Source organism: Nelusetta ayraudi, unplaced genomic scaffold, assembly GCF_046127955.1.
Source record: "Nelusetta ayraudi isolate G7.1 ecotype Tasmania unplaced genomic scaffold, CSIRO-AGI_Nayr_v1 ptg000022l, whole genome shotgun sequence".
Lineage (NCBI taxonomy): Eukaryota > Metazoa > Chordata > Actinopteri > Tetraodontiformes > Monacanthidae > Nelusetta > Nelusetta ayraudi.
In genome coordinates this window covers 5367670-5379917 of record NW_027466072.1, presented here as the reverse complement: position 1 = coordinate 5379917, position 12248 = coordinate 5367670, and the positions used below count along the sequence as shown (strand labels likewise).

Sequence of the window (12248 nt, the reverse complement as noted above, 5' to 3'; positions counted from 1 at the left end):
TGGATAAATGGATTTTTCTAAAAATTACATAATGGTGAAATGCAGGGCTGCGAGAAGAAAACGAATACTAATTTCTCTACAATTGCTGGTTTTTCCTTGAAATGACAATACAAAGTGACTGAACCGTTGACAACGTACTCATTTGTACCTTTTTTCAATTGTCCTACTAGCAGACTTGAACAGCAGCCCTCAATTGAATCTTAAACCACCAAACCTGTTTTTGTTGTGTTTCTTTTACATTGAATGATCTTGTTCTAAACCTCATTTTTCCCTCCCAGTTCATCAAAAATTCACAATCATGACTCATCAAAATGAACACGGGTACCTCCAACACTAAAGGTTGTTATGGTAACGGCAGGTTGATGTTTACAATGACACAAACGCACATTCATCTGCACATATAGGCCGAACATACGCACAAAGACCTCAGCTTCCACACGAGCCAAAACATCACAAAGGGATGACACGCTTGTATTCTCAGTACAGTCAGTCACACACACACACACACACACACACACACACACACACATACACGAGGTGAAAAAAGAAAAAAAAAAAAAAAAGTGCAATCACGTGGACACATTGTACACAAACACACAAATACAACACATACTGGACCAGTACATTCCACCAACTGGACAATGGGGTCAGGTTTAACAGCTAAATCCCTCTGGCATCCCCGCTGTGAGGAGAGCCAACCAGGGCACAAAACCTGAATGACCCTCTTCACAGAAACGACACACACACAAGCACAAATACCTAGGAAATGAATACACCAGAGTGGGTATAAAACACCCCCTCCCCACGATGAATTGACCTGTGACACATGCATGTGACCCTTTCTAGCAGGAATGTAACCCCTGAGGCAGGACAATGACGGGGATGAGCGCTCTGATTCGTCAAGCCAGCGCTGTTTCCCAGGACGGACAGGTATTTACAGTGAGTCACACCGGAATGTGCATGTTTTTGACATTCAATCCTCCACTTGCAATATGCCACGAAGTCTTTAAAGTTGTGCATGTCATTTCTGTGAAAATTAAGATAACAATAGTTGTACCAAGCTCACGACACACATGTTTTCAAACGATGACACATGTCTATCCAGCCAGTAAACTGTCAGGAAAGGATCAAAGCGTCCTTTGCTGCCTTATCTTGCACCAAATGTGTGACGAAAGACACCGTTCTGGAAATCGGAAATTTGTGATGTCACAAATGGGACTGATACGCAACATATTTGTTTTTGTCTCCTCTCAAGCATGTAGCAGTTACAACAAAGAAACTATTTTTAGAAGAAGGTTCAAAACTGAATGTTTTTACATTTTGCCTTAAAAGGGTGGGACTACAATGGGTGGATAGTTAATTGTACTAAGATAAAAAAATGGGTATAATCAGGCACCTTTAAATAGTGTCAGTGTTATTAGGTTGTGAGTGCAGGTGCACATACTTTACACTCTTTATTTGGGATGAGAGTAAATCTGACACCACACCGAAGAGAATGCACTGACATAAGTATGTGCAACATAGTTTTTCAGAACATATCATAACATTGCTACATGTGCTACATAGCTTCCTCCTTCCTCCTTTATCCTTGGATCTCCGGCTTCTGGGTTCTATTTCTTTTGTTATTATTATTTATGAAATGTGCCAAAAGAACAACAGCACATAACTTCCCAAATTCACATTCACTGTCACTTTTTATCACATTGCCACCAAATATAACAACATCTGGCTGTGCCTCAGTTTCCAAACAACTTCAAATTCAGAAACAACTATTAATCCTGGAGCCCGATATAAAACAGCCGGTGAATCTTCAGAAGTACATCACTGTTTCCATCACCGGAGAATTTATTGATGAGCTTCCTTTTGACTACGTAACAAGAAAATAGGAGAAGCGAAAAGGAGATGTAAAAAGAAAAACAGATTGAGGGAAGCGAAGAAAAGACCAAAGACAGATGAAAGAGAGAGAGTGTGTGCGTGTGTGTGCATATGTGTGTGTGTATGTGCGTGCACGCACACGTGGGTTGCGGTGCCGGCCACATAAATCCCAGCACTATACTCTGATAGGAGGATCACCATGGTGATGAGCTGAATTAAAGCTGACCGTGAGGTGCAGCATCACGCCGTCCCAGAGCACTGAGGAGAATGAGCCCGTTATTGTGCTTCAGTCAGGCTGCTGAAGCAGGCGGAAAGGGGAAGTGATGAGTCCTGGGGGGGAACTGAGGTGTGACAGCGGTGATGTGTTGCTGCGGTGAGGAAGCACCTGTCCGTGCACGCATGGCAGCATGTCAGTGCTGGAGACTCTGGTGTAACTCTGGGGGCCGCCTTGACCTATTTTTCGCTGTTTAGGGCAAAACAAGGTTCTTATTCAACACTTGTTAAGCCAAACAAAAATGACAGAGCGGCGAGTTTCTGCTGCAGAGAGGAGCCTGGCAAACTGGGGCTTGTTTACACAGCTACAAGAGCTCCCTTCTTTTGGATTCCTGCTGATCTGATTGGGATGTAATTAGTTTACAGCTTCACCAAGCGGTTTTGTTCGAAGGGGGGAAAAAAGCTCATGCAACTCAACATCCGACCTCAGCGCAGGCATCAGCAAGGACGGCATGAGGATCTGTTTTGTTGCAGGCTGACCTCATCGGTCCGCCCTGTCAACTCTGGGATGGTGTACCGTGAGTAGCCGGGGTTAAAATGCAGACTTTACATTATTCTGTGCGAGCGCGCTCGAGTCTCAGGTGTGCTGCGTTGGCACTTCGGCGTGTGTATAAATAGAGTGACCCGCTCTGAGACGTCAGCGCCCCTCACCCATCTCACATCCACCCGCACCGGCCTCCTCAAGTATTGACCAGTGGCAGTTTGTCTTAATCTTGCCAGTGCAAGCACATCTTCCTCAGCCCAGGCACGCGCACGCACACACGCGCACGTACGCCATTCCTGTAGGGACTGTGAAATCTGGCTTCATTGATTGGACTGAAATCTATAAATTGCAGTGTCCTCCAATACAAAGTATTTCCTCTGCAGACATAATGTAGCACCACTTTCTGACCTCAAGTGTTCCCCTAAATTACGGGGAGAGCTTCAACTGATAAAAATTATAAAATAAATTTGACATCATGGAAGATCATTTTTGCCAATGTTTAGAATTGCCATACACTATCAGTGAAAAGTTTGGACACACCTTCTCGTGCAATTTCTTTTTAATCTTTACAACTTTCTACACCGCAAGTAGATACTGAAGACATCCAATATATGAGCAAGATATATATAGCTATGTAGCAAAGAAAAACACATGAGATGACTCTAAATATGCTTTTTATAAACGGTGGCTATTTTGAAGTATTTAAATGTAAAATGTGTTTGAGTTTTCATTTTACACTTTTATTGTTTCCTCCATAATTCCATGTGTGTTCATATGTAGGTTTGATGCCTTGGGTGAGAAACCGCAATGTCAATAGTCATGAGAATGAAAGAAAAGACATTTTAATTCATAGGGTGTCCAAACTTGTAGTGTATGTTGAAATAAATTGTTACAGTGAATTGATGCATTAATACTTTTTAAGTATTGGAACTAAAACAATTTTGGCCTGTCTGATTTTTCAGTATGTAAAATCTGCAGTTTGTTTGAGTTTTCTGCAAAACACCTTTCATGCAGCAAACAGCACATTCTCATCAATATTTCTCAGCTCAAGGCACACTGAGGTTCATAACGACCTTGAGGGAAAGTTTAACCGGAAGACGGGCATTGAAGTGCACACAGACCTTGCTTGTGGCACAGCTGGATGGTTCTCTGGATGAAGGCGTGCAACTCTTTGTATTTCTGGAGGAAGCTGTCCTGGAACTTGCTGGCTTGTTCTGTGCTCATCCCGAGGATCTCTGACAGACGCTCGCGACCTGCAACACAGATCCAACTCACACTCAACAATTCAAATTTGACATTAGGGGAAAATACTCACAGCACAAGAGACAAAGTTGCTCTAGTCTAGACAAAAAACACCAAAGTCAAATTCATTTCAAATCCAATCCAGATCCAACATTCATTCGTAAAGCGGTCTAAAACGGCCGCAAAGAACCAAAGAGCTGTGCGGCAGTGAAAAACTAAGTGAAAGGCTCAGAAGTACACGCAAAACATAAAATACAAATAAAACAAGTTAGAATAAAAAAAAAGTTTCAATAAATAAATAAATAAATAAATAATAACAAAAGAGAATATAAATGAATTCATCCAATCACTTCTGTTGGAGACTACAGCAGGCTGCTTTGAGGGGCTGTGCATTTTTGTAGATTAAACACATTAGACAAGAATCTTAACTTGTGACCATAAAATATATTGCCATCAGACACCCCTACCTTCCATCTACCCAGATTTTTCTTGACTACTAAGGGTAGTGAAGGTGGGTTACAACCTGGACAAGTCACCAGTGTAGTGTCAGAATCTAACCTGCGGCCCTCTCGCTGTGAGGTGACAGTGTTAACCACTGCACCAACAAATATCCCTATTCACATGCATAAGTACAAATGTAATTGTCTGATAGAACATATGCATGGGATCGATCCAGAGCCCTCATGTACAGTCTGTACAAAATCTTGAAACTATAAATCTTTAAAGTCGTAAGTCACACAGTTATGAGCAAAATAAAGGAAATACAGGTAAAGCAACTTTATCAGGGCTTCAAAAGTTACTGAGAGACCAGAGAGAGAGAGGGAGAGAGAGAGAGAGAGAGAGAGAGAGAGAGCGAGAGAAAGAGAGAGACAGAGAAGTTGCAGTGGAGAAGTAGAACAGAAGGCAGACCAGAGGGTAAAGTATTGGAGCCAAGTGAGGGGTGAAAGATGGAAGAGGACAAGATAAAAAGAGCAGGCAAGGATCAGCGTGAGACTTCAAGGGGTTTATGCCTCTGTGTGTGTGTGTGTGTGGTGAGGACAAAGCCAAGAACAAAGAGGCTTGGTATGTGCACGGGCGTGTGTGCAGTCGCAGGAAACGTCAAAGGTGCAAAGCCGGTAGCAGCAGTAGCAGCAGTCGAGGCAGCAGCCTATCAGGTTGGGAACAGATCAATAAAGAAGGGGAGGGGCTGAGCTAATGGGTGCCGATCTGAGTGTGTGTGTGTGTATGTTATTATGTGTGCAGCGTGTATGGTTGAGCTGCGTGTCATGTGTGTTCATGAATAATGTCATGTAAACACAGAATATATACATATATATATATATATATATATATATATATATATATATGTACACATACATACATATATATATGTATATATACATATATAATCTATATATATATATATAAAAACATACACACATATGTACATGTGTGCGTGTGTATGCGTATTGCTACAAAAATCTCTTTTCAGTTTGGTTGGATGGTCCAGCATCATGAATTTTTGACTTTTTTCAGCTCACCTTAAATCTAACAGTGGTATGACGTTAAAAGTTTGAAGCCAATTAAAGTCCATTTTATAAATTACAGAAATGTGTGATGAATTTGATTCTATTCGAGAGAAAAAAATTAAAATATTCATGTGATTATTTCTCATAATTCTCAACCATCGAACACTGCGTTTCAGCATTATAACAAAAACAACAATGTAAGAACACAAATGCAACTGTACACAATCAAGTATAGAAATACGTTTTTTTTTTGGTGGTAAACCTGAAAGTATTCAAGTTTTTGTCCCATCTTATAAATGAATACATTTAAATATAACCTTTGTTTGAAGAACAACTCTATGTCAAGAAATATGCATCAGCATTTGGAATAAAATATTTGAACCAGCAATCTCAGAGGAAAAAGTAAATTGAACTGATTACTGTTGGGGGGGTCGGTCTCTGTGGGGGTTGCACAGCCCCAAAAATATAAAGCTGGTTCTGATTTCCGCAGCAACAGAGAAAAACAATAACTTTCTCCATGTGTTTCATATATGTTTTCGTGCTCAGTATTTGGTAAGAAGCAGCATGTCAAACGGATCAAAGATATTTTTGCAAGATGATTTCTATGCCAGAGCGCGTTGACCTAGATGGATGTGGTGCATGTGCACTTCTGTGACTATGAATTCCCACATTCTTGCGCAATGAGGTTGCTGACCTTTGACCTTCCCGCTTACTGCTCTGTTTTCTTAGCCGTCTCCTACCCGAGTGAGTAGGTTAGCGCTGTTGTTTGCTCCGTCATTAAAGAAATCTCACGTCCACACCTCACAAAATGCCAAAAAATTTCAGCTGTTATCAGCAAAAAAACACCAGACTCTTGTGTTATTCTTGACCCGACATTTATCTGCTGCTGTTGTTCCTGTATTTTTTTTACCCCCTGAGATATCACTTAGACTTGACCCATTTGCATGTGAGTGCATTTCAGAGCACGAGTCGAAAAGCGCCATTCCGCCCCTCCTCCCTGGCCTGAATATTGTCTCCAGAGCGCTTCCTTTTAGTGTTTGGTATCCCTGGCAACACGTCCTTCCATGAAGAGCGGTCTGTCTACGATGATTGTGCAGCCCCGCCCACTCCTCACTCTTCCCCTTTCCCCTACATTACTCTCAAGGCCGTTACCGCCGCCGCCTCCCCTGTTTTGTTTCTCTGCTGCCTACAGCCTACATGTGCTGATGCTATTCCAAGCATCTTACTTTGCTACGCTTTGAATACGTCAGTTATTTTCAGAGTCTATATTGCTGACCTTTTGCCACTGTGATTAATCCCAGCGTGAAACAGTGGCTCCACCCACTCAGTTCATATTAAAAGACTTTACACACTGACTGCTCGCATTTTATTGGGTCTCATTCAACCAGACCGGTCATTTCACCGTGTGATGTTTGTTTTCTCCCGCTGAGCTGTGCTAAAGCAGTAAAACCAAGCTTCCACGTCACTTTTGCTGATGCACAGAGGCTGAAAATGTGGTGGTGTATTAGACTCAAGCCAAGTTCCCGTCAGAATGCAGGTTCTGATGAAAACCATGTGCTTTAGTATCGCACCTAATTGGGCGGTTGGAATGGAATTTATTTCCTGGTTCTGTCATGATGTCTTGGTGGAAACAGTAATTGATCTGTTTTGATAAGACATCATGCCACGGTTGCAGGAGTGCCAAACGCACCAGCACAGCAAGAGTCAGACACAAAAACAATATAAATTAAGTGTTTCACTTGATTAAAATAAAGAGCTGAGTAAAAAGCCACATTGTTCTTTGTTGTTCTATTTTTTAATATTTGCCTGATCAGCAGTTTACTTTAGCCCAAGAATTTATTTCCCCTTCAGCTGAAAAAAAAAAAAAGGCGAAATATAGGGTAATCAGTCGTCCACACATTGCACAATCCACACGGACATGCCTGCATAATCAATTATTTATGTTAGAATGTATTTCGAGCAGTTGCTGTCGTGTGTCACATGAGCAGCTTTGAAAGCAAATTCAAGCGAGTCAGTCCAGCGGCCAAACCACAGCAGACAGTGGAAAAGGGCCGGTGTGGTGCATGTACAGTACATGTAGAAAAGCTGTAAGCAAACAAACACAGGGATGTTAGTGGGTCAGTGGTCATAAATCCTTGTGGACCCCTGCCCGTAAGGTCTCCATTCATCTCACAGGTGAAAGCACAAACATAAACATGCCGGTGTTGCGTCACACATCCGGTCAAACCAAACACTCAAAAGACTGAGTCCACATTTCAGATCTGTTGCTGCTGACTGAACAACACATTCACACATCTGCACTCGCACACTTCTCCATTTAATCCCTACGCTCTGGCCATGCCTTCGCATATATGTGTTTGTGTACAAAGTAAATGGGTCACAAATAGGGACTGTTTCAGTTGTCCATCTATTTTCCAATCCCCTATTTGTGACTATTCTGCAGGATCAGGTGTACTAGATATTAGAGATACTGGAGATATTACACAACATGAAAGTAACGTAGCCGAATAAATGCATTAAGGAGGAAATGCTGCACGTTTTTATGCAAAGATAACCTCTAACCCAGCTGCACCTGTCTCTTTCTCTACTGCATTGAACCTCACACACAATTTACCACTTGCAGCTCTGTCCTGTTAGTTAAAAATGCCTTCACGATAGATGATGTTATATATTACCCAGTACGGATCTTAAATGGGCTAGCCGTGTGTGTGTGTGTGTGTGTGTGTGTGTGTGTGTGTAAGCAAATAAGACAAAACTAACCTGCCCCATACACAACAGAGTAAACAATGCGTTTGGCGTGCTCTCTGTCTTCAGAAGTCACCTCGCCCTCGCTCAGCCCTTTCCTGAAGAGAAAATACACTTAAAAGAATAAGAACAGAAAGACATGAGTTGGAAATGGTTGCGTGTCTGAAGTGATGGAGTGGGTGTTGTCGGTTTAATTTATCGAGAATTACTTTATTTGTGTTGCCGACAAAATAAAGTTCATATTAAGATATTCTGTAAGACCACATGGTTGTTTATTGGCGGGGCAGAGCGGACTGAGGCAGGGATGGACTGAGTCCGACAGTAATGTTGAGCGAATTGAGGCCAACCACAGCAGCGTAGGAGAGACAGGATGGGACGACACCTTCTCAAAGAGGCAGTTCTGATGGGGCTGCCACGGCGTATCAGTGCTGAGCTAGTGCATACAGCAGTGCCAACACACACACACACACACACACACACACACACACACACACACACACACACACGTCTCTATTCCTTTGTGTCATGATGTCAGGACCTCAGAGGAATTACTCTTAATTTTGAGATATCAAAATTTAGTGAAATGTTAAATACAGAAACGTAATTTTTTAATTCTCTAATATATATATATATATATATATATATATATATATATATATATATATATATATATATGTATATATATATATATATATATATATGTATATATATATATATATATACATATATATATACATATATATATATATATATATATATATACATATACATATACATATATATACATATACATATATATATATATATATACATATACATATACATATATATACATATATATATATATATATATATATATATATATATATATATATATATATATATATATATATGTATAAATTCCAAATTTAAGCGCCTTTAAATGATTACTTTTTATTAAATCTTTTAAAATGTTGGTTCTTTGGATATTTATTCATAATCTTTTTTTTTCTCTGGTTACATATTCTAATTGCCAATTCCGTTTAAAAATACTTCAAATGCCTCCCTTGCCTTCAAGTTGAAGTGCATGCTGGATTTTCACTGCCCCCTGCTGTACGGGCAGTAATTTCTCCTTCAATTGAAGTCTCCATAATATCCATAACACATATAAGTTCATAGCCATTTTTCTCATTGTGTTAATTACAAGATGGTGTTTCCAGGGGAACTGCTAACACAGTAGACTGGACAAGCCTCACTGTCACTTACAGAAAACAACAATGAGAAGTGAAAATGCTGCACGGAGAGAGTGCAACGGATTAAAGCACGAGGAAATGGAGAGATGCAGTGGATCCAAAAGTCGTGAGTTGCTTAACAATCCCAGCAGTCACACTATAATTAGCTTTAAGGTGAAAGTGGGACCAGGAAAGAGACGCCACGTCAAGCCACGGGAGACCTGTTAATAGAATATGCGTGTGCAGGTAATTTGATTACCAGAAGCCCCTCTGACACATACTTCACTGAGACAGACGCCACCGCACAACGCCGTCGGGAGGACGAGACAAACACACACTCGCCGGCGTTGGAGTGAGGGAATGAAGAAAACACACATAGGCACGTGTGCACTCGCAATAATGTTTCAAAAGGACGACAATGTCATCACAATGAGCCCATGGGGTGTCCTGCCTGTGAAACAGAGACGGTGGATGATGTAGTTGGCACGGTCGCCATGGCAACAGAGCTTCTTCAGCGTTTGAAGTGAATGAGCTGGCAGCGTGCGGGGGAGCTGGCGGGGTGAGGAGGAGGGAGGAAAACTATAGCGGTAACACACCGGCCTCTGCAAGCGGCGGAGAACCAACGGCGAACCGGCGTGTGCGTTTGTGTTTGTGTGTGTCGGGGAGAGACACTAACCACTGAGAGGCCAACATGGTAAAGACGTCAGTGTGCGGTTGGGTGAAAATGCGAAGCAGCTCCGGGTCGGAGGAGAGGTGTGCCAGCAGGCGCAGCTCCACCTGGCAGAAGTCTGACATGTAGAGAGAGGGAGGGAGGGACAGAGAGACAGAGAGAGAGAGAGAGAGGGAGAGGGAGAGAGAGAGAGAGAGAGAGAGAGAGAGAGACCCCTCATCAGTGATACTCAACCCCATTTCACATCAAACCAACAGTCTAGTCGTGTTAATCAGACGAGATAATTGCTAACAGCATTACGTTCGGGCCTCATCTGCATGATCCATTCTGAGCAGGAGAGCGAACCAACGCCGCTGTCATGTAAATCCATTCAAATTTGGCTTGCTACGAAAAAGCCACAAAGCCTGGAAACTGCAGTTAAACCCTGATGGGATTATATACACGGGGAACCTGAGGACTCCCGTGGAAAAGGAAACGTACAGACCTCCAGGCGAGGCCCCGGGGAACGCGGGTTCACTACAAGGTGAAGAACCGTCTTCATTATTGCCGTTATTTTAGAGGGAGGAGCGTTATATTTTAAAATAATGACTCCACTTGCATATCCTTTAGTCTTCAAACATCTTTGGAATGAATAAATGAGTACACCAACTGAGTAATCCAACAAAGAAAACTGTGGAACTTCTGAAGTTGTAATTTTAGTATTTAAAGGCTCAAAGGGATCAGTTGATTTATTGATTTTGAAAATATTGTCAATTGAAGGTTAATTGGCAGAAAGGACAGAGAGCTTTGGGACAGGACAGTCCAAAGTCACCTTATTTCAGAAAGCTTTGAATAATAAATTGACTGAAACTCATTCTAAGGCAGTTAAAGGAGCAGCGGGGTTCAGAGATTACAAACAGTTTACTGATGACTAGCGCACACACACACACACACACACACACACGCACGCACGCACGCACAGAGTAAGTCTAAACTGTAATAAAGACGGAATATGAAGCCCAATGGATGGAAAATGGGAAGGAATGGTTAGTAACTGGTCAGATCCAGGAAGAGATAAAACCAACATCCAGCATTTAACCGCAGTCAGCAGGAGGTTGTGGCATCTAAAAGAATGCAAAGAGGTTGATTACAGTGTAAAAAAAAGACTGAAAGAAGAAAAGTTATTGGAAAGGTGAGGCAAGAAGAAAATAGAAATGTCTGGTTTTGGCTACACTGAGGCAATGAAGGCAGTTTCTAAAGATATCCCTCCATCCATTTTTTATGAGCCGGATCACATTTCCTTCGAGCATGGCCGGCAGGTTCAAGAACATATTGCTGACAAGAAGATGTGTGTGTGTGTGTGTGTGTGTGTGTGTGTGTGTGTGTGTGTGTGTGTGTGTGTGTGTGTGTGTGTGTGTGTCTGTGTGTCTGTGTGTGTGCGTGCGTCTATGTGTGTGCGCAGGCATGTGTGTGAAGGGCAACAAAAAAAAAAATCAAAGTGTGTTAAACCTGACAGCTAAACATACTTTATAGTTTCCTCTCATTCATGTGTGTGAGACATTGAAAAAAAAACCACAGAGTACTTTTATTGATCTGTACTAAAATATTTATTTTTCAAGCTTTTTGAGAATTTACCTGCATTAATTTAAGGCACTTTATGAGCAAATTGGATGTGATGCGAGAGACCAAGACCTATTGATTTGTAAATCAACTATTTGTTCATTAGATATTTGCAGTGAGGTATTAATAATGTAAGAGGGGCTGGATTTAGAATGGCTTTGTTACTGTAAGCCAAAATATCCATCCATCTATCCATCTATTTCTTTCTATTGTTTCTTATAATAATATATTATTGCGTAATGCTGCAAAGAAAAAAACTCAAACAAAATCACACACACACACACACACACACACACACACACACACACACACACACACACACATATATATGTATATGTTCAGAGGCATATACAAGAAATTGTTAGAAGCATTAGTAAAGTGAATGATGTTGCATAATATGCAGCTGTTGAAGTTCTAAGAATTAAAAGAAAACTTGATTTCTGCTTTTTTCTTAAATATGAGGGGAAGAATCCTTCCCACTCAAAAGGATCACATTTTGCAACAGCTAACAGCTGGGAAATAAGGTTGCTTGCTTGCTCTTGTTCCAACCTCACATTTTTAACACCACCACCCACACCGTCCTGAACGGCCCTCAGAGACGCTCCGCAGTGTGAAGGTTATGGATAAAAACATCTGGGCTC

General features: G+C 41.4%; 1 protein-coding gene across 1 annotated transcript in view; it reads right to left on the bottom strand.

Moving 5' to 3' along the window:
* poln (polymerase (DNA directed) nu) overlaps positions 1-12248 on the bottom strand; it is a 32261-nt gene that overhangs the window by 2413 nt on the left and 17600 nt on the right. Inside the window, exons 17-19 of the mRNA XM_076028305.1 lie at positions 10015-10126; positions 8143-8225; positions 3754-3885 (exon numbers count right to left, since the gene is read on the bottom strand). Coding sequence (XP_075884420.1) covers positions 3754-3885; positions 8143-8225; positions 10015-10126 — 327 coding nt within the window. The remainder of the gene's footprint in view (positions 1-3753; positions 3886-8142; positions 8226-10014; positions 10127-12248) is intronic.